The following is a 22914-nucleotide window of genomic DNA, read 5'->3' as shown; positions in this document are numbered from 1 at the left end:
TCGTCTGTGTTTGACTTCGTTAGTCCCATCAGCTGCCCCCGGGTTCTATGGTCGTCATGACGTGTCCTGACGATCGTGGAAGATGAAAGGGTTTTTTTTTTTTTTGGGCAACCTTTGGGATTTCGTGCCGCATTAAATGCGTAGTGGCGACGTTATGCTGGTCGTGGCCACATGGCATGTTACGGTTGGAGAGGGCTTATGTCCTCATTGTATGACCCTTGGGTTTCTCGTTGATTTTCAGTTTGCCTTAATCTCTCTTTTAAACTTCTCTTCTTTTTACTGTATCTTTCATTTTCTCTAAAAATTTTAGTTGTCTCTGAGCGCTTTCTCCTCTCAATTTTTCTTTGTTGTTTTTCTTTTTGAGCTGGTGCGTGGTTGGTGTTGAGCTCCTCCCCTTTTCTTTTCTAAGGTACTCTTTTCTTTCTCAATTCCTTTTTATTTCCCTCTTCGGTGATTATAAATATTTGATTCTTCTTTTCTTTTGGCTTCTGCTTTCAGTTTTCGGGGATTTTAGTATTTTCTTGTTTTTTCTGTGTTTTCCTTTGGGTGTTCATGGTCAGTAATTTTGAGGTTAGGATAGCTTGTCCTTCAATTTCCTTTCTTTTTGCATGCTTAGAGGGGTCTTTGGGTGTTTTCCCAAACCTTGAGAACTTCGTTTTCGAGGGTAATAGCTTGGGTGTTGTTTTGGGTGAGTTGTTTCCCTTGCTTCGTCAATCAGTCAATTGGTTCGAGGGTTTGGTGAGGGAGCAAGGCTCAATGTTTGAGGTTAGGTCCAATGATCTTGAGACTGGGCTATCGTCCAGTGGTGAGCAGGTAGAGGGGGATAAGGCTGTCTCGACCCTTAGGGAGGTTAGGGCCTTTCATGCCCTTGTAGAGGTGTGTGGGCTGGATGCTAACACCGTGGGTAGATTTAGGGATAGGTTTCAGTTTCCAGAACGGGTTCGTATTCGTAGGCCCAATGACGAGGAGAGGCCGTGCCAATTTTTTCTCGATGAAGTGTGCTTCTACGAGGCCGCTTTCATTTGTGGACTTAAGCTTCTCGTCCATCCGTTTTTGATGGAATTTTTAGCTTATCTTGGTATCGCTCCTGGGCAACTTATGCCCAATTTGTGGAGAATAGTGTTCAATTGTATGGAAATATGGTTGGCCGCTAACGGGGATATGATCAAGGTGAGTGAGCTTGTCTATTTGTATCGTTTGAAAGAGTCCAAAGAGTATGGGTATTATGAGTTAGTACTATGGGAGAGAAGAACCATGATCGTCAAGGGTTTACCTTTGTCCTTTAGGTACTGGAAGTCCAGATTTGTCTTTGTGTCCGGGGACGATTTTGAGACCCCCTCTAGCCAGGATTGGGGTGATATCCCCAGATTGCTTCGTCGGGAGGGAACCCCAACTTTAGGTGCATCTGTATTATTTCTTGTCTTTTTTACCTTTGTTGAATCCACTGTTATTATCATTAACCTCTTTGATTTTTGTGCAGTTAAAAGGAGGCCTAAGCTTAAAAGCAGGTATAAGGAACGTGTTGAAAAGGCCATTGAGTACTCCCAAACCATTGAAAATTGGGGCAATCTAGTAGATTTGCGAACGCTTGCTTTTTACAATCTCAGCCCCAATCCGTCCCCCTACATTCTGCAGAGCCTTGACATTGAAGGAAAGAAGAGTAAGCATTAAGTTCGCCAATCTTGGTCCCCATATCTGTATTCGGTTCCTTTGCTCTTTTATAAGTGTTTCCTTCTTTGCAGAAATGACGACGAAATTTAACAAAGGTATGTACGAGAAGATGCGGTCCAAGAAGGACGAACCGCTGTCCAATATTGGAAAAAAGGTGGTCCGTGTCAAGGGGAAGGTTTCCTCCGTCACTCCGACTGCTTCAGCTACTCCAGTTGTTTTCTATTGCCGAGACGACGAGGACAGCTCCTCTTGCCACCTCGGTTGAAGAGATCCCGACCCTTGCTTCAAAAAGGCCTTGCACGTCTGATAGGGGGAAGGACGCTGCTTGTTCATCCACTATTTAGGATGACGAGAGGTTGGCGACGGATAGGGCTCATGGGATCGTGATCGCGAAGGACCTGAAGGTGTTCTCGGGTTTGCCTCCAAATGAGCTGATGGGTCGTCATCTCCATAAGCTCGTCCAGGTAACCCGCTCGTGCTAAGTTATCTTTTTTATTATATATAGGTGTACTAAGGTTAAATTCCTTCATGTGTTTCCTTCTTCTTCTTCTTTTTTTCTTAGGTGTTGGGGGAGACCATTCATCTTTCCTTGGAGTACCTTGCTCAGGGGGCTAAGGTTGAGTCCTCGCTCTCTCGGATTAAGGTCCTGGAGATAGAGAACTCGAAGCTGAAGAAGGATTTGATAACTTCGATGGAGGATGTTCATCATGCCAGGGAGGAGGTCAAGAAATTGAGCGACGAGCTTAAGGTCGAGCAGCAGCTGGTTTTGGAGAAGGACGAGCAGCTTGTAGCCGCTAAGGAGAAGATCAAGGTCGTCGCCTCCAGGGCTATTGAGGGTTTCCAGCAGACTGAGGAGTACAACTCCATGCTTTTCAGCTGGTATTTCAAGGGGTTCGAGCTTTTGAGGAGATATTGTATTAAGCACCCTTTTGGAATAGATTTGGAGACGCTGGACATAGAGGAAGTGGACAAGGAGATTTTTGCTGACGAGGCTGCTCAAACAACGACTGCTAACACTCCTGGAGACACACCTGCCATTGATGTCCTAGTCGTTGAAGCTCATGCCCTTGGTGCCCCTGCTGACGACGATGCTATTTCGGACGTTTGAACCTGTTACTTGTTCAAAGTTTCCTTTCTTTTTTTTTAGATGCCTGACATGTTTTAGGCTCAAATTCCAAAACATTTTTAATTTGCTTTTTGATGAGAATATTTTTAGCCCAGTGTTTATGGGCTTTTAGATGTAAAAACAAAGGTAATTGCCCTCGGTTTTTGGGTTTTTATAACATCGTATTTACTTACATATGTTGTACCTGTGTGTGCTTCAAGACCCGTCAACCTCTTTGACCCATTAGCAACTTGTATCCATTAGGGTTGGATCTTATTTTTTGGTTCAGCCAGTAATGCACATCCGTCTAGGCAGAATCTCACTACTTTAGCTTATTTATTTATAATCTTTTCGCCTTCGTCAGTAATACACATCCGTCTAGGCGGAATCTTATTACTTAGGTTTTTTTTTTTCTTTTTCGCCTTCGTCAGTAATGCACATCCGTCTACGCGGAACCTTATTACTTAGGCTTTTTCTTTTCTTTTTTGCCTTCGTCAGTAATGCACATCCGTCTACGCGGAATCTTATTACTTAGGCTTTCTCTTTTCTTTTTTGCCTTCGTCAGTAATGCACATCCGTCTAGGTGGAATCTTATTACTTAGGCTTTTTCTTAGAGGTTTTCGAGACAATCTCTTGGCTTCGTCGACAATGTACATCCATCTAGGCGGAATCTTATTGCTTAGCCATATTGGGTTTCCGGGATTTACTACTGACGAGACCTGTATGAAGACATTAGTTGAATCTTTATTTCATTAATTTTCAGGAATAAGTACATTTCTGTGTTACATCTGTTGATGGTATTTCTTCAAGTGCTCAATGTTCCAGGGTCACGGGAGCCTCTGCCCGTCTAGGGTTTCCAAATAATAGCTGCCTTGCCAGGAGTAGTGGACTATTCTGTAAGGTCCTTCCCATGTAGGACCGAGCTTTCCTTGGGCGGAATTTTTGGTTGCCGTGGTGACCTTGCGAAGGACGAGGTCGCCTATTTCAAGTCATCTGAGCTTGACCCTCTTGTTGTAGTACTTGGTCACCTTCCGCTGGTACTTCACCGTCTTGCTAGAGGCCTTGTCTCTTATTTCATCTAGGCAATCCAAATTGATTCACAGTTGGACGTCATTGTCTTTCTCGCGGAATACTTCTCGCCTGACGCTAGCCACTCCCACCTCGACTGGGATTACCGCCTCAGTGCCATAATTGAGTTTGAAAGGCGTCTCTCCTATTAGGGTTCTTGCTGTTGTTCTGTAGGCCCACAAGACATTGGGCAATTCTTCCGCCCAGGCGCCCTTCGCTTCGTCCAGTCGGGCTTTGATAATTCTGAGCAGTGTTCGGTTAGTCACCTCTGTCTGTCCGTTCGCTTGTGGGTGTCCTGGGGACAAGAATTGGTTCCTGATGCCTAGTCCGGAGCAAAAGTCCTTGAATCCCTGGCTGTCGAACTGACGCCCATTATCTGATATAATCATTCTTGGAATCCCGAACCTGTAAATTATATTCTTCCATACGAAGCTACGGATCCGTGCCTCTGTGATAGTTCCTATTGCCTCTGTTTCGACCCATTTTGTGAAGTAATCAATAGCAACGAGCAGGAACCTTACCTATCCTTTTCCTAGGGGCAATGGGCCGACGATATCAATCCTCCATTATGCGAACGGCCACGGGGAGGTTATCGTTGTCAGTTTCTCTGCCGGCAGCCTCTGGACATTCCCGAACCTCTGGCACTTGTCATATCTCTTGATGAGTTCCGCTGTGTCTACCTGCATGGTTGGCCAGAAATATCCTGTTCGAATGACTTTGCTTACTAGAGATTTAGGCCCAGTATGGTCTCCACAAATTCCTTCGTGGACTTCTCGAAGGATGTACTTGGCTTCTTCTTCTTTGACACACTTCAAGTAGGGCATGGAGAAGCCCCTTTTGTATAAGGTGTCATTCAAAATCGTAAATCTAGCTACTCTCGTTTTGATCCTCTTGGCCTCTAGGGCGTCGTGAGGAAGGTGCCCATCTTGGAGAAACGACACAATCGGTGCCATCTAGCTATTTACGCTCTGGATGGAACATATTGGGACTTTTTCAATGCTGGGGAGTTTCTGAATCTCCATGAGTAATTCTCCATTCGTCGGTTTTTCTTCTGACGAGGCCATCTTCGCGATCTCATCTGCCGCCCTAATCTGGTCTCTTGGGATCCGAACGAAGTCCAACTTATTGAAGTTCCGAGCTAGATGTTTCGTCAGCTTGAGGTACTTTTGCATTCTCTCCTCCTTTGCCTCATACTCTTCCCTAATTTGCCCTATTGCCAATTTTGAGTAGCTCTAGATGAGCAAGTTCTTAGCCCCAAGTGCTTGCCTGAGTCTCAATCCTGTCAGTATCCCTTCATATTCAGCCTCGTTGTTAGTTGCCGGGAATTTTAGTTGAACTTCATATCTGAGTTTTTCTCCATCAGGGGTGTTTATGATGACCCTTACTCCCCCCCTCTTTTGGGCTGATGAGCCATCAGTCTGGATTGTCCACTGTTCTGCCTCATCTTCGCGGTCGTCATTTTTGGAAGGGTGAACTCGGCAATGAAATCTGCTAGAGCTTGCGCCTTGATGGCTGTCCTGGGATGGTACTCGATGTCGAACTGGCTAAGTTCGATTGCCCACTAGACCATTCTTCCTACTACCTCAAGTTTGTTCATGGATTTCCTGATTGATTAGTCTGTCATTACCAGGATGGGATGTGCTTCGAAGTACGATCGCAGCTTCTGTAAAGCCACTATTAAAGCGAATGCAATCTTCTCAATCCTGGGATACTTGGCTTTTGCTCCCTGGAGGGCTTGACTGATGTAGTAAACTGGAAGCTGCTTCTTATCTTCCTCTCGAATCAGGGCTGCGCTGACGGCCGTGACTGATGCCGCCAGGTATAGGTTAAGGTTTTCTCCTTCCTTCGACGGACTCAGGAGGGGTGGATTGCTCAGGTAACGTTTGAGCTCTTGAAACACTGCTTCGCATTCGTCAATCCAGACGAAAGCTTGCTTCAATGTCTTGAAAAAGGGTAAGCATTTGTCCGTTGCTTTGGAGACAAACCTATTGAGTGCAGCAATCCTCCCTGTGAGCTTTTGGACTTCTTTGACGATCTTTGGCGATGTCATGTTGAGTATTGCTTGTACCTTCTCCGGATTTGCTTCTATCCCTCTCTGGGACACCATGAATCCCAAGAATTTCCCTGACGCAACCTCGAAAACACACTTACTAGGATTCAGCTTCATTTGATATTTTCTGAAGGTGTTAAATGTCTCTTCCAAATCATCTAGGTGCGTCAATTCCTTTTTGCTCTTAACGAGCATATCGTCCACATACACCTCCATGTTTCTGCCAATCTACTTGCTGAACATCTTGTTTACCAATCTTTGGTATGTTGCCCCTGCGTTCTTCAATCCAAAAGGCATCACCTTATAGTAGTAAAGCCCTTGGCTCGTCATGAAAGCGGTTTTTTCTTGATCTTCCTCAGCCATCTTTATCTGGTTGTATCCTGAAAAGGCATCCATGAACGTCAGTAGCTTATGCCCGGCTGTAGAATCTATCAGCTGGTCTATCCTAGGCAGGGGGGAAACTGTCCTTTGGGCAAGCCTTGTTTAGATCCGTGAAATCCACATACATTCTCCATTTCCCATTCACTTTTTTCACTAGCACGATGTTGGCCAGCCACTCGGGATAATAAACTTCCCGAATGAAGCCTGCTTGCAACAACTTGTTAACTTCGTCGGTGATCGCTTGGCTTTGTTCGAGGGCAAAGACTTGTCGTCTTTGTTGGATGGGCTTTCTCCCAGGATCTACGTTCAACTCGTGTTGGATGACCTGGCGTGATATGTCGGGCATATCCTCATGACTCCATGCAAAGACATCCAGGTTTTCCTTGAGGAATTGAATGAGTTTCGTCCTCATCTCGGGGCTTAAGGTTGTTCCTATCCTCATCATCTTGGCAGTCTCTCCCTTGACGGGTTCCACTGCTTCCAAAGCTTCTACTTTGTCTTCTTTTTCCTTCTCGATTGTCCACGTGTGGTTTTCCTTCGCAGCCAGTACAGCCTGGTAGCATTCCCTAGCCAGGACCTGATCGCCTTTCACCTCGCCGACATCGTCCTCAGTTGGGAATCTCACCTTTAGGCAGTAGGTGGACGTGGCCGCCTTCCACCTGTTAAGCGTGGGTCTCCCAATGATTACATTATATGAGGAGGGGCAATCTACCACCAGGAAGTCCAACTGATGGGTCAGCTGCTTCGGGTAGATCCCTATTGTGACTTTTAGCGTCAGTATGCCCTTGGGGTATACCCTGTCCCTACTGAAGCTGAAGAGGGGGGAGTCAAACGGGCGCAATCTCCCAGGATCTAGTTTCAACTGTTGGAAGGCTGGTAAGTACATGATGTCTGTGGAGCTACCGTTGTCTACAAGGATCCTCTTGGTGTTGAACCCTTCGATTGTGAGCGTTATAACCAGAGGGTCATTATCTGGCTGCTTTACTCCCCGAGCATCCTCTTCGTTGAAAAACATGTCTTGGTTTTTCCGTCTCTGCTTGAATAGGGGTTCCATATGGACGCTATTTACTTGTCTCTGGCATGTTTTCTTGAGGGACTTGTATAATCCCCTTGTGAATGGCCCTTCTGTGATCGTACTTATCTCCCTGATCACATCCTGTGGTGGTTAGGATAGACAGATCTCATTCTTGAACGAGGATTCGCGCTGGCTCTTGTTGCCGTCTCTGAACCTGTTGGACTCTCCCTTCTTCACATACTTCTGCAGTTTTCCTTTCTGTATCAACTCCTCTATTTGTCCTTTCAGGTCTCGGCAATCCTCCGTGTAATGGCCATGATTCTTGTGGAATCGGCAATATTTGTTCTTGTCACACACGTTAGGGGACGAATGTAAAGGTCTAGGCCACTGAAGGTAATGTTGATCCTAAATCTGTGTCAAAATTTTGTCAACAGGCATGATTAGAGGGGTGAATTTTACCATCTGTGGAGCTTTTTCGTCCTTTCGTTTATCTACGTCACTTCCTCGACGGCCTGGGCGCTTCCTTTTATGCCCCTACATTCGTCTTCCTTCCTTCCCTCCTTTCTTGGCCTTTCCTCATCCACAATGGCTGCCAGTGCGTCCTCGGCATTCATGTACTTTTGGACCTTCAGGAGCATCTTTGCCATCGTTCAAGGCGGATTCTTTGCTAATGAGACGATAAATTCTCTGGACTTAAGCCCTGCTTTAAATGTTGTTAGTTGTACCTTGTCGTCTGCGTCATCCACTTCTAGGGTTTCTCGAGTGAAGTGTTTGACGTATGACTGCAAGGTCTCCCTTTCTCCTTGCTTAAAAGTGAGTAGGTGATCCGCTTGTCTCTTAGGACGTTTCCCTCTAACGAAATAACATAGAAAGGCGCTACATAACTGCTTGAAGCTGTCAATGGATGAAGTGGATAGTCTTGTGAACCACTCTCTTCTAGCTCCCTTCAGCGTAATAGGGAAAGAACGACACATTATTTTATCAGAGGGCTACTAAAGACACAGTGTCATCTTGAAGGTATCAAGGTGATCTTGGGGATCCTTAAGCCCGTCAAAAGGCTCAAGTTGAGGCAACTGAAACTTTGCTGGTACTGGTCGTTCTAAGACTACCATGGTAAAGGGAGAATCTGTTGCCCTGACCATTCTATCTAGGCTCTGATCCGTCTTCTCCGTGATGGCATTTCTCAATTTGTCCATCTCCTTCCTCATTTCCTGGAGGAGATCAGAATGTTGTTCCTTTGGAGTAATGGTCCTTCGTCAGTCACTTCTCTCGTGGCTGTCCCCTTCATCCTCTTGGACAGCTTTTGATCGGTTCTCCTTCTGCTAAAGCCTTTGTCTCATCTCCTGATTCTATCTGGTGAGTTCTTCGACGGTGGCCGCAAGAGCTTGAACTTGTTGAGCCAAGGTTGCTGAAGCTTGGTTGGATTCCATCTAGATATTGAAGGTCGTAGGAACTGCGTTTTCGAACCGTAGTACGAGAATGTCGTTCCCACAGACGGCACCAAACTGATGAAGCAAAAGTTCGTCAGTCGTTATGAGTTCGTCCAGATAGGGCCGATCACACTCTTGCGTCACGATGGAAGCAAAAGCTCACTCAAATGGTCACCGGTGTGGTGTCTGTCACAACGCCTCCGATGCCAAAGTTAGTGTGGAAGAAGGTTTATAACAATAAAAACAAAAAATAGATCAGTGTATCTTGTGACTATGTATGTACCTCGTATTGGCGTTGTGAGGGCTTTATATATCCCTTTGCATTCTAGCCATTATGGTGTTAATGTCTTTCTTGATAACGTTTTCAACTGAGTAATGACATTCAATACGTTTCCAACGACTCGTTCAGCTGGTTTCGTAACCGTTCGGGACATTATTGGCAGCATCGAATGGTCTTAATCATCCTCGTCAGTAATGTAGATAATTGGTTAAGTTCATCTGTGGAGTCGATCTCGTCTGTGTTTGACTTCGTCAGTCCCATCAATAACAAAAAAAAAAAGTTGTTTAGAGAAAACTTAAACACAATTTTATGGATGTTAAATCTTTAGTTTAAATTAAACAATCAGAGATAAATGTTACATCTTTAGTTTACATTAAACTATATGTTGGAAAAATAGTATGGAGTGAATAAGAAATTAACTCCTAATGTGTCCACTTAAACAAGATATTGAAGTGGTGAAAATCCTTAAGTCCCACATAAGAAATGATAGAGAATGAGTTTATATGCTTATGGGTTAGATTGGGTTGAGCTTTAGGCGTGTGTGGACTGGGTCCTCTTGTTCAAATAATAATAATAATAATAATAATAATAATAATAATAATAATAATATTTTTATTTTTTATTTTTTGAGTCAGTAAGTCTGTATACAACAGTTACTTCTGAAACAGTGTGTCTGTTTAGTATCGTATATATGCATAGTCCATCATTCATGAGAAACAATTTTTTTTTTTTCTAACTCTCACAAAGAGAAAATATTTTGTGCATTCATTTGAGTTAAAAAGAGAGAAAGAGATAGAGTAATTCGCGAAACATGGACCTTGTGTGCTTCTTCTCCGTGTTGTAGATCATTTTATCCTGTGAGGCAAACGTCCATAAGTCTCAAAACACCACAAATTGTGTGAGAGACGAAATATGTTTTAAGGAGATTGTGTCAAACACAAGACTTGACCTGAATTATTTATCTTTCATGAATCCGGTTTGTAAGTTTTTAATTATTTGCAGATTTCTTCTTATATTTACAGTATCTATTTATTACTTTTGCCTATCACATTTATTTGTGTTATTACTTATATTTTGATCTGTATGTTGCTCCTTTTTGTTTAATCACAAAAGTAAATTGTTGAAATATATCCAACACTATATGATTGTGCAATTACTATTACCCAATCTTCACCAGGGTCATGGATTGAGTAATAAGGTTCAGGTCCATTAACAGTGACAATTGACCTATATAGAAACACTTATCATTTTAACTTACAACTTGAGCAAGTTCCTTTTTCCAAATCATTGCCAATGAGTCGCTTATACTTCTAGTTGGAAATTTATAGTTTTATGAGCTATTTTCACTTTTTTATAGGAATTCTTAAAGCTATGAATGAGATTCAAATGAGGAAAGATTTACGGTAAATACTTAGGCACCCATAGACAAGGAAGGGTATAGTAAGTGATGAAATGCTTTGAGGAGTTGAAATTAAGCAAAGATCCAACTCAAATATTTAATATGTATTTATTACTTGAAATGTTTTAGATAGATTTAATGATTTAATTTTCAGTTTTCTATTTTCTACATGAGAACTAAGTTCAATGTATGATGGGACCGACGAACCCTCATGCCTAGGCGATCTAATAAGATGCCTTCGTCCATCTTGCCACGTCATGGACGAAGGGAGGCAAGTTATTAATAAGAAGTTTCAATGCCCCGGACGGTTACCAATTAGCTGTCAGACCGTTGGGAGCTCATCAAAGCCCTCATTAATAAACCTAAAGGCATTACGAAAGGAGCACTAAAGCCACAATTAATGCCCCAACTGCTAGAAACTACGAAACTATATATATACGCCCATCATAACCAAACCAAGTACAGATGCACACACCCAAAATACACTAGCATACGTAACTCTGATCTTTTAAGTTTTCTTACTTCCTCAAAAGCTTCTGTGCTTTAACTTAATCACTAGAGACGTTGTGGCAGGCGCCACACCGGTGACTATTTGGGGAAAGCTTTGTACTACATTTGCAAGTACAGCGATGAGGACTTAACTCCATCTGGACGAACCTACACTACTGACGATTTTCGCATCATTAGTTTGGTGCCATTTATGGGAATGACATTTTCACGCTTAGGTTCGAAAGCGTAGTTCTAGTCAATTCTCAAATTCAGATGGAGTCTAACCAAGATTTTGCAACATTGGCCTTGCAAATCCAGACACTTACAGCTAGTGTGGAAGAGCTTACCAGACAGAACCAGGAGATGAGGTTGCGGCTTCAGTAAGAGGAAAACCGGTCTAGGACCAACCATGAGGACGATGGAGACAGTCATAGAAGGAATGACCGTTGAAGACCCGCCACTCCAAAAGGACCAAGCTCGGATCTTCTCAAGGAAATGAGAAAGGAGATGGATGAGATAAGGAGCGCCATTAAGGGGAAAACGGACCAAAGCCTGGATAGAATGGTCAGGACAACGGATTCATCCTTCACGGTGGCAGTACTGGAATGCCTAGTGCTGTCAAAATTTCACCTACCTCAGCTTGAACTGTTCAACGGACTGAAAGACCCACTAGACCAGCTCAACACTTTCAAGATGACCCTAGGCCTTCAACAACCTTCTAATGAAATATTGTGCCGCTCTTTCCCCACCACTCTCAAAGGAGGTGCAAGGGAGTGGTTCACGAAGTTACCAACATTGTCCATCGACAACTTTAAGCAGTTGAGCAATTCCTTCTTACGCCACTTTGTCGGGGGACAACACCCTAGAAGGCCAGCAGACCACTTACTTACCATCAGACAAGAAGAAAAGGAGACCCTGAGGTCGTACGTGAAGCGTTTCACTCGAGAAACTTTAGAGGTTGACGAAGTTGATAACAAAGTGCAGTTAACAACCTTTAAAGCCGGATTGAAGTCCAGGGAGTTCATGGTCTCTTAAGAATCCCCCAAAGACGATGGCAGAGATGCTCCTGAAGGCGCAAAAGTATATGAACACCGAAGACGCCTTAGACGCGATAAAAGATGTGGAGAAATCCAATGAGAAGGGAAGAAAGGAAGATGATCGAAGAGGATTAAAAATGGAGCGTACAAATCGTCAGAACAGCAAAGAGAGTAAAAGGAAAGACGATAAAACTCCTCGGACGGTAAAATTCACTCCTTTAGTTATACCTGTTGACAAAATTTTGGCACTGATTGAAGATGAGCACTACCTTAAATAGCTAAGGCCGTTACATTCGTCACCTAATGTACATGACAAGAAGAAATATTGCCGTTTCCATAAGGATCACAGGCACTACAGATAAGATTGTAGGGACCTGAATGAGCAGATAGAGGAACTCATATGAAAAGGGAAGTTGCAAAGGTTTGTGAAAAGGGGAGAGCCCAGCAAGTCTAGGGATGATAGTAAGGACAAGCGCGAAGCCTCACCAAGGGACGAAGACCACGCGTCCCAACATCCACCAAGTGTGATCGGGGAGATAAAGACGATCACAGGTGGGCCATCCACAAGTGGGTCGTTCATCCCTCAAGAAATCGTATCAAAGGCAGGTGAATAGCATCCATAGGATACCAACCTTGAAGTAAAGACGGACGGACAAGGACATGTTTTTCTCAGAAGTAGACGCTAGAAGAGTGAAGCAGCCACATGAAAACCCCTTAGTCATAATGCTTATGATAGAAGGGTTCAACACCAGGAGAGTCCTCATAGATAATGGCAGCTCCATAGACATCATCTACCTCTCTGCTTTTCAACAGCTAAAGTTGGATCCAAGTAGGCTGCATCCTTTTGAGTCCCCTCTCGTCAGCTTCAGCAGGGACAAGGTGTATCCCAAAGGCATAGTGACGTTGACGGTCATAGTGAGGTCTTATATGCGACAATTAACCTATCAGTTAGACTTTCTAGTAGTAGATTGTCCCTCTTCATATAATATGATCATTGGGAGGCCCACACTCAATTGTTGGAAGGTAGCCACGTCCACTTATTGCTTGAAGGTAAAATTTTCAATGAAAAATGGCATAGGTGAAGTGAAAGGAGATCAAATACTGGCTAGGGAGTGCTACCAAGTAGTGTTAGCTGCAAAAGAAGACCATACATGGATAATCGAGGAAAACGAAGAGGACCAGGTGGAAGTCCTAGAAACTGTGAAGGTGGTAGATGGAGAGCCAATAAAGACTACAAAAGTAGGGACGACCATGAGTGCAAACATGAAGAAGAAACTAGTCCAATTCCTTAAGGAGAACCTAGACATCTTCGCCTAGAGCCACGAGGACATGCTAGGAATATCCACAGAGATCATCCAACACGAGTTAAATGTTGACCTCAAGAAAAAGCTCGTCCAGCCGAAACGACGAGTGTTTGATCCGGAACAAAACTAGGCGGCCATGGACGAAGTAACTAGCAGTGGGCTTCATCTGCGAGGTCTACTACCTAGATTGGCTGGCCAATGTCATCCTCGTAAAGAAGGCAAACAAAAAATGGAGGATGTGCGTGGACTTCACATACCTGAACAATGCCTACACAAAGACAACTTCCTCCTGCCAAGAATAGATCAGCCAATAAATTCCACAGTAGGACATAAGCTCCTGACATCTATGTACTCATTCTCGGAGTACAACCAGATAAAAATGGTGAAGAAAGACCAGGAGAAAATTGCCTTCATCACAAGCCAAGGGCTTTACTGCTATAAGGTGATGCCTTTTGAGCTAAATAATGCAGGAGCAACCTACCAGAGGTTAGTAAACAAAATGTTTAGCAGACAGATGGGGAGGAACATGGAAGTGTATGTACACGACATGCTCGTCAAGAGCAAAGAACAGTCTGCTCACCTGGACGACCTTCAAGAGACGTTCACAACTCTCAAGCAATATTAAATGAAGTTAAACCCCAGCAAGTATGCCTTTGGGGTGGCGTCAAGGAAGTTCTTAGGGTTCATGGTGTCCTAGAGAGGAATAGAAGCAAATTCAGAGAAGGTATGAGCCATACTAGAGATGAAGTCGCCCAAGACTGTGAAAGAAGTCCAAAAACTCACAGGGAGGATAGCAGCGTTCAACAGGTTCGTCTCAAAATAAATGGACAAATGTCTGCCCTTTTTCAAGATGCTGAAGCAGGCCTTCGCTTGGACGGACTAGTGTGAGAAGGCTTTACAGGAACTCAAGTGTTACTTGAGCATTCCATCCCTCTTGAGCCCATCCAAGGAGGGAGAAAATCTGTATTTATACTTGGCGGTGTCAGCTACAGCTGTGAGCGTAACTTGATTCAAAAAGAGGACAGAAGACAACTTCCAGTTTACTACGTCAGTCAGGCCTTCTAAGGGGCAGAAGCCAAATACCCATTGATCAAGAAGATCACATTCGCTTTGATTGTAGCTTCACGCAAGCTGTGCCCCTACTTCCAGGTGAACTCTATCTTGGTGATGACGGACTAACCTATAAAAAAGTCAATGAACAAGCCAGAGGCTGCAGGAAGGATGATCCAGTGGCCTATCAAACTTAGCCAATTCGACATTAAATACCACCCTAGAACAGCTATTAAGGCACAAGCATTGGCAGAATTCATCATAGAATTTACAATCCTAAACGAGGAGGGAGCAACAAACGAAGCAGAAAGATGGATGATCTAGACTGACTGTTCGTCAGCCCAAAAAAGGGGCGGTGTAGGGGTCATTATCATCACCCCCGAAAGAGAGACGCTCAAATACGGAGTTCAGCTAACATTCCCAGCCACCAACAATGAAGCTGAGTACGAAGGAGTACTGACGAGACTAAAGGTCAGGAAGGCGCTATGAGTCAAAAACTTGCTCCTCTAGAGCAACTCAAAGCTTGTTGTAGGTCAGATAAAAGGGGAGTTTGAAGCAAAGGAGGAAAGAATGCAAAAATACCTAAGGCTGATGAAGCTTTTGACACAAGAGTTTGATCAAGTGGAGTTCACGCAGATCCTTAGGAGCCAGAATATAGGGGCAGATGAGCTAGCGAAGTAGGCATCCTCAAAAGCAGGACCAACGAATACAAACCTGAAGATTGAAGTACAAAAACGTCCAAGCATCGAAGAAGTCCTCACCTTCGCAATCCAAAGCGAAAGCAGCTAGATGACCCCAATCCTATCATTCCTTCAGGATGAACGGCTTCCACAGGACGTTGAAAAGGCCATGAAGGTCAAAAAAAGGGCAACAAGGTTCACGATCCTGAATGACACCTTGTACAAAAGAGGCTTCTCCATGCCTTACCTGAAGTGAGTCAACGAGGAAGAAGCCAAATATATTCTAGAGGAGATTTATGAAGGAATTTACGGAGACCATGTAGGCCTGAGATCCCTGGTTAGTAAAGTTATCAAAATAAGTTACTTTTGGCCTACTTTGCAGAAGAATGTGAGGGAGTTTGTCAAGAGGTACGACAAATGCCAAAAGTTTGGGAACGTCCATCACATACTAGTAGAGAAATTGACGCCAATAGCCTTCCCATGGCTATTTGCCCAGTGGGGACTTGACATCGTTGGCCCGTTAGACAGGTAAAATTTTTGCTAGTTGCTATTGACTATTTCACAAAATGGGTTGAAGCAGAAGCACTATCAACCATAATGGAGGCAAAGATCCAGAACTTCGTGTGGAAGAATATAGTTTGCCGATTCGAGATACCACGGACGATCATATTAGACAACAGGCGGCAATTTGACAGTCAAGGCTTCAGGGACTTCTGCTCGAGATTAGGAATCAAGAACCAATTCTCGCCACCTAATCACCCCCAAGCTAATAGCCAGATGGAAGTGACAAACCAGACACTGCTCAAGATCATTAAAGCCCAGTTAGACGAGGCAAAAGGCGCATGGCCAGAGGAGTTGGCTAACGTCCTGTAGGTGTACAGGACTACAACAAGAATCTTGACGGGAGAGACCCCCTTTAACCTTACCTATGGCACTGAGGCAGTAATCCCAGTCGAAGTGGGAATCACCAGCATGAGATGAGAAGTCTTCCATGAAGGCAGCAATGACAATCAATTAAGAGTCAACTTGGATTGCTTGGACGAATCCAAAGATGGAGCATCTCGCAAGATGGCGAAGTACTAGCAGAAGATGGCCGAGTACTACAACAAGAGAGTGAAGCTCAGACGACTTAACATAGGAGATGTCGTTCTGCACAAAGTCACACTTGCTACCAAGGACCCGACCCAGGGGAAGCTTGGCCCAAGCTGGGAAGGACCCTACAAGGTTACCCATTATTCTAGGTAAGACAGCTATCACCTGGAAATGTTGGATAGGAAGAGATTGCCACGACCATGGAATATCGAGCATTTAAAGAAATACCATCAATAAGTGTAATGGAAAATTGTATCCATGTTTGAAATAAAGCAATTAAATAATTATTTAGCCAATGTGATGCGTGTAAATCTAGGAGCCTAAAAACAAATTGGCTAAGTAACAAGATTCCGCCTAGACGGATGTAAGTTACTAACGAAGCCAAATGACAAGATCCCTTAAATGGGTGTAAGTCACCAAAAATTGTTTAAGTAACAAGATTCCGCCTAGACGAATGTAAGTTATTGACGAAGCCAAATGACAAGATCCCTTAGGTGTAAGTCACCAAAAATTGGCTAAGTAACAAGATTCTGCCTAGACGGATGTTAGCTACTGACAAAGCCAATTGACAAGATCCCTTAAATGAGTGTAAGTCACCAAAAATTGGTTAAGTAGCAAAATTCTGCCTAGACGGATGTAAGTTATTGACAAAGCCAATTGACAAGATCCCTTAAATGGGTGTAAGTCACCAAAAATTGGTTAAGTAACAAGATTCCGCTTAGACGGATATAAGTTATTGACGAAGCCAAATGACAAGATCCCTTAAATGGGTGTAAGTCACCAAAAATTGGCTAAGTAACAAGATTCCACCTAGACGGATGTATGTTACTGAGGAAGCCAAATGACAAGATCCCTTAAATGGGCGTAAGTCACCAAAAATTGGCTAAGTAACAAGATTCTGCCTGGACGAATGTAAGTTACAGACAGATGCAAATGACAAGGTCCCACACATGAGGATAAGGCGCAAAAAATTGGCTAATGAAAATTTGCCCAGACGGATACAAACTACAGATGGATGCAAGTCATTTCCTAATCAGACAAACCCCCCGAGCTGAGGGTAGACAAGTAACAAGGCAAATAAAAATCACATACAGACAAAAAGTATCATGCACAATGATGTAGGAAAAGTAAACAGTTAAACATTAAGTAGTCAAAAAAATAAAAGGCCCAAAAACATCGGGCAACCAGAGTTTGTTCCAACATTAGAATTAAAAACCCAAGAACACGGGGCAAAAGATATTGTTCTAGCATTGAAATAAAAAGCCCAAAAAACACATTGGGCACCCAAAAAAAAAAAAGGAAGAAAGAAAAAACATAAGTGTCTGCAGGTTAAGCACCAGCCTCTCCACTGTTAGTTTCAACAAGCCCTGGAGTACTGCCCTCGAGAGCGACGACTATAGCTTGGTAGCTTGAGATGCCTGAGCAGCCTCGTTAGCGGCCATCTTTTTATCCACAACTTCAAAGTCCAAGTCCTCCAGGTCCACACCCGAAGGGTGCTTAACTAGGTATCGCAACACGAGCTCGAAGCCTTTGTAATACCAGCTGAAGAGCATGGTATTGTACTCGCCAGTCTGCTGAAAGGCGTCGGCAAACTTGACAGCAATCGTCTTCACCCTCACTTTAGTAGCCTGGAGTTGTTCGTCCTTCTCCAAGGTGAGCTACTTCTCCGCCCTCAAGTCATCGAACAAAACTTTTGCCTTTTCTTTAGCAGTATTGGTCTCGTCCATAGCCACGATCAGGTCCTTCTTTAGCTTTGAAAGCTCCACCTCCAAACCCTTAGCCTTGGACTCTGTGGATGAAGCCCTAGCTTCTTGGCTCAAGTACTCCGAGGTTATATGAATAGTTTCCCCCAGGACCTGGAAAGAGGATCCAATGTTAAAAAAAAAAAAAAAATGAAAAGCAAGTTGGATGAGTACATGACATGAATGAGTTTGAGAACATGATGACCCATTGTCTTGTTGGGCGGCACCCCGGAAAGGGCCTTGAGCTCGTCATTTGTAAACACTTCATGCGCCCTCGTCTGTGCAAGATCAGCGTCATTCCAAACGCTGGAAGGTCGTGAAGAGGCTTTCTCCTTCCCTTTGTCTACCCCACGAGCCTTCTTCGTACGTGGCGTGATTTCTTCCACCGAAGTGGCTAAGGAACCATCCTCTTCCCAAGAGTAGAAAGAGGCTTGTTCTTCTTCACCCTCATCTTGGAGTACATCTTTTGGTTAAATTTAGTCGTCATCTCTAATGAAGAAAAGAAAAGAAACACTTAAAAAAAAGGAGAAGAACAACGAGGTATGATGACACTCACTCTTCTCTTCAATCGCTATAGCCCAAAGAACAAAAGCAGAAGGCTCTGGACCAAGACAGCAACGGGCTAAAGTTCACGAATCGACCAGGTTTTCGAATTCATCTATTGTCTTCGCAAACTTCACAGTTGCCTCCACACGACCTTTATACCTACTTTTGAGCTTTGGACGCTTCTTAACTACACACAATGAACAAGCAAGTTAGCGACAATCAAAAAGAGACACATAGAAGAAAGAAATATATAAAGGACAACGAAGGGGCTTGTAGAGAAATGATGCACCTAGACTTGGGGCTCTCCACCGACGGAGTAACCTAGAGACATCGCCCCAAACTTCGTTTGGAAGAGTCTCCCAATCATCCCCGGACACAAAGAAAAACCAAGACTTCCATTAACTGAAGGATGAGGGTAGGTTAGTAACGATCCTAGCCTTCTTGTTCTAGGGCACAAGCTCGTAGTACCCGTATTCGTTGGACTCCTTCAGATGCTACAAATAGACGAATTCATCCACCCTAATCATATCCCCCTTTATGGACCCTAGCCAAATCTCCATACAACTAACTACGATCCTCCACGAATTGGGCATAAGTTGCCCTGGAGTAATATTGAAGTGATTTAGAAGCTTCATGATAAAGGGGTGGAAAGGAAATCTAAGCTCGCTCTAAAAAGCGGCCTCATAGAAACACACCTCCCTGGGTGAGAAATGGCAAGCTCATTCCTCTTTGTGAGGAAGACGAATCCTAACCCTATCAGGAAATTGAAACCTATCCCTAAATTTGGAAAGGGTCTCAGCGTCCAAGCCGCACTCCTCCTCCAAAGCAAAAAAAGCCCTAACCACTCTCGGAGCAGACGCCACAATATCTTCCCCCACAGGATCGTCACTAGATGACAACCCTGTCTCTAACTCATTGGATCTTACCTCCAACATCACTCTCCAGTCACCCACTTGGTCCTCAAACCAATCAATGGATTGACGAAGTAAAGGGAACAGATTGACTTGTACTAAACTTAAGCTATTTCCCCCACACACAAAACCCTCAACTAAAGGGCAGAAATTGTGAGAAATTCTCAGAGAAGCCCCTAAACATGCAAAAAGGAAGGAAATACAGGGACAAAGGGTCCTAACCTCGGAACTGCTAAGCATGGAACTCAAAAAGTAGAAGGAAAAGGAAAAAATCCTAAAGAAACCCAAAACAAAAAGAAAAGGGGGAGAATAAAAAACCTTTGCGAAATTTCTATGGTAGGAAGAATAAAAAGAGAAGGAAGAAGCCGTGCCTCAAAAACGAGACCCCACAAAAGACAAGATGCAGACAATTGCAAGGAAAGTGGCTTGGAGAAGAAAAATTGCAGAACAACAATGGCGTAAGAAAGATGAAATGTGAAGAAGAAAGAGAAAAGGAAGGAAGTTTAAAAACTAGGCACAGAAAACTGAAAAACAGCGGGAAACCCAAGAGGCACAAGAAGTGGAGCATTAACTCCACCACTCAAAACACGCCATGTGGCCATGACGTGTGCAACGCTGCCAATACACATTAAATGCGGAACAAAACCCCAAAAGTTACGTCTAGGCAAGAAACCTTTCACCTTCTTGTGATCATCTTGACACATAGCAACGACCACAGAACCCGGAGGGGCAGCTGATGGGACCGATGAACCCTCATGCTCAGACAATTTGATAAGACGTCTTCATCCATCTTGCCACGTCATAGAAAAAGGGAGGCAAGTCATTAATAAGAAGTTTCAATGCCCCGAACAGTTACCAATTAATTGTCAGACCGTTGGGAGCTCATCAAAGCCCTTATTAATAAACCCAGAGGCGTTACAAAAGGAGCACTAAAGCCACAATTAAGGCCCCAATGGCTAGAAACTATGAAACTATATATATATGCCCATCAGAACCAAACCAGGTACAAACACACACACCCAAAATACACTAGTATACGTAACTCTAATATTTTAAGCTTTCTTACTTCCTCAAAAGCTTCTGTGCACTGACTTAATCATCGGAGATGTTGTGGCAGGTATCACACCAGTGACCATTTGAGGAAAGTTTTGCACTACGTTTGCAAGTACAGTGACGAGGACTTAACTCCATCAAGACGAATGTACACAATTGATGATTTTCGCATCATCAATGTAGATTTGCAAGAGTTGGATTCAATGAATTAAGCAATATGATTATTTGTCTCTACATATTTGTCCAATCAAACATAAATAGCAACCTCCCTAAGAGTTGTCCTTTAAGAACTAAGTTCATTATAGAATTGCAAATGCCAGGTTCAAAGAATTCTGTAAAATAATATGATTATTTTTGTCTCTACACATTTGTCCAATCAAGCATAAATAGCAACCTCCTTAAGAGTTGTCCTTCAAGAACTAAGTTCATTATAGAATTGCAAATGCCAGGTTCAATGAATTCTGTAAAATAATATGATTATTTTTGTCTCTACACATTTGTCCAATCAAGCATAAATAGCAACCTCCTTAAGAGCTGTCATTCAAGAACTAAGTTCAATGTAAAATTGCAAGAGTCAGATTCAATGGATTGAGTAATATAATTATTTGTCTCTACACATTTGTCCAATCAATCATAAATAGCAATCTCCTTAGGAGTTGTCCTTCAGGATAAACTTTAATGGAGCAATTTTTAAAGAATAGAGCGAAAGCAAGAATTTTGATTCAAGATAATAACAAGTCGCTCATTGCAAGTATTGAGTTGCAAAGGGTGAACAATTCGAATTCGGAGGAGGCAAAAATAGCAACGGCTATCCAAACTATTAATTTTGCAATTGAGATAGGTGTAAGAAATATCCTCTTAGAGGGAGATTTAGTATATGTTATTGACAAGTTTAAATCCAATGAGGAAGATAATTCATGGTTGGGAGCTATGGTAGAGGCAGCAATATTAAGACTATATATTATGCATGATCATAACTCATAACAATAACTTTATACAGAAAAAATATTGCTTTTTATAAAATATTTTAAAATAAATTTATATTGTACCCGTGTATACGGGACATTAGCTAGCTAGTTTATTTAATGGCACTTTTTTGTAGTGAAGCAAAATTTTAGTTACGTTCTGTCGCAAGCAAAATTATGTGTATGGGAAACAAGAAAGCAACTAGCTTCCAAGCTTAACAATGGTCAATATAAGATGCAGAGTTATGCATGAATTTGGTGAACTGATCATTAGTATCTATTCTGTGGACCCGTGATTTAGCATTATCTATGTCCAATTATAGCTCTTTGCCATTGCTGAGAAAAGCATCATTGATTTATCAGAAAATTTCCATCCCGCACTCTCAAGCATTTGATAGGCTTAGATGGTGCTCAAAGTATGGCTTAGAGGGACTGCCATGCTTATTCCAATGACACCAAATGACTCGAGTGTCATATTCAAGGGAGAGGCATTATTCTTCTTTCCCCACTATTAATTATTGGCTAATAGATGCACAAGTGGTAAAAGTAAAACTTGACTTAAAAGTGAAAACAAAGTACATAGACTCGTAATAATGGTTTCTTTTGCGTACTCAATGCCTGGTTGGAAAGTTGTATTCATTTTTTTTATTTTCTATACTAATTTTCTATACTGAAATTATTTTAGTGCTGCATTTTGCATTTTTTTGGTCTCATGAACAGTTTTAGTGCTGCATTTTGCATTTTTTTGGTCTCATGACACTGTTCATGAGACCCACAAAAGTCATATAAACACAAATTTCAATATAAATTTGAGTCCCACAATATTATTTACATATTTAAAAATTATTTTTTCACAGTATTTTCAGCAATAAATTTTCAATTTTTAGCAAATAAGTGGTATCTTATTATACTCTCATTATCTGTTTCCATCTTCTTCTTTTTTGTTTGATATCATTTTCTACTTTGTCTTCTCTTTCACTTTTTTTTTATCACAACCATCAACAAATAGAGAGTGTGTTCTTTGATGTGATAAGTCAGTGATAGTAGGACTTACAGATTTGACTTTTTTTACAAAAATATCACTGTATTCATTTTTAAAAAAAATAAAAACACCAAAATGTTGTATTTAGATTTTATATTCAATTTTTTTTTTTATACTAAAAGTGAATACTAAATACAAGTGCAAAGTCAAACAAATTTTTTAATGGTGGGTTCCACAAAAACTGAAAACGAATATAAAATATACCACTTTCTCCTCAAACCCAAAGGCCCTTTATCAATGGTAACCATGTGCCTATGTTTTATCATTTTTAGCTCCTGAAAAGGTTTTCTTAAGCAACCTAGTTTTAGATTCTACGACAGGCCCACCTCCAACCATCATTGTCTAAACATGCTCGGCCATACTTTCGGCCAATCTAAGGTCACAATTGAATTATAAAAAGAAAATGACATTAGGATATATACGTGTTGTCTGAAACAAGTACTTTACCATCACATAATCTCGACCATAAGATTTTGTCCTAGAATTTAGAGGATACACCTTATTCTCTGGTAAGGGAAGGTAAGGCATTTTGGGTTCAATTCCAGAAACAAAATAAGAAGGTATAACTTTCTAGCTCCATTTGCCATCTGGGCGCCTTCAAAAT

General features: G+C 42.5%; 3 protein-coding genes across 3 annotated transcripts; 1 reads left to right on the top strand and 2 right to left on the bottom strand.

Moving 5' to 3' along the window:
• Positions 1–5076: 5076 nt before the first annotated feature.
• LOC142632932 (uncharacterized) lies at positions 5077–5894 on the bottom strand. Its single transcript, XM_075807243.1, has 2 exons — positions 5472–5894; positions 5077–5361 (listed from the first exon to the last, which is right to left on the bottom strand). Exons 1-2 carry the CDS (start codon positions 5892–5894, stop codon positions 5077–5079), a joined length of 708 nt encoding a protein of 235 aa, XP_075663358.1.
• Positions 5895–6339: 445 nt separating this feature from the next.
• LOC142632931 (uncharacterized) lies at positions 6340–7329 on the bottom strand. Its single transcript, XM_075807242.1, has one exon. It carries the CDS (start codon positions 7327–7329, stop codon positions 6340–6342), a length of 990 nt encoding a protein of 329 aa, XP_075663357.1.
• A 5256-nt stretch (positions 7330–12585) lies between these two features.
• Positions 12586–13242, top strand: LOC142632930 (uncharacterized). The gene has a single exon (XM_075807241.1). The coding sequence runs from the start codon at positions 12586–12588 to the stop codon at positions 13240–13242; it is 657 nt and encodes a 218-aa protein (XP_075663356.1).
• The last annotated feature ends 9672 nt before the right edge of the window (positions 13243–22914 follow it).

This window comes from Castanea sativa, chromosome 4 (genome assembly GCF_040712315.1).
Source record: "Castanea sativa cultivar Marrone di Chiusa Pesio chromosome 4, ASM4071231v1".
NCBI lineage: Eukaryota > Viridiplantae > Streptophyta > Magnoliopsida > Fagales > Fagaceae > Castanea > Castanea sativa.
This window is presented reverse-complemented; position numbering and strand designations above follow the sequence as displayed.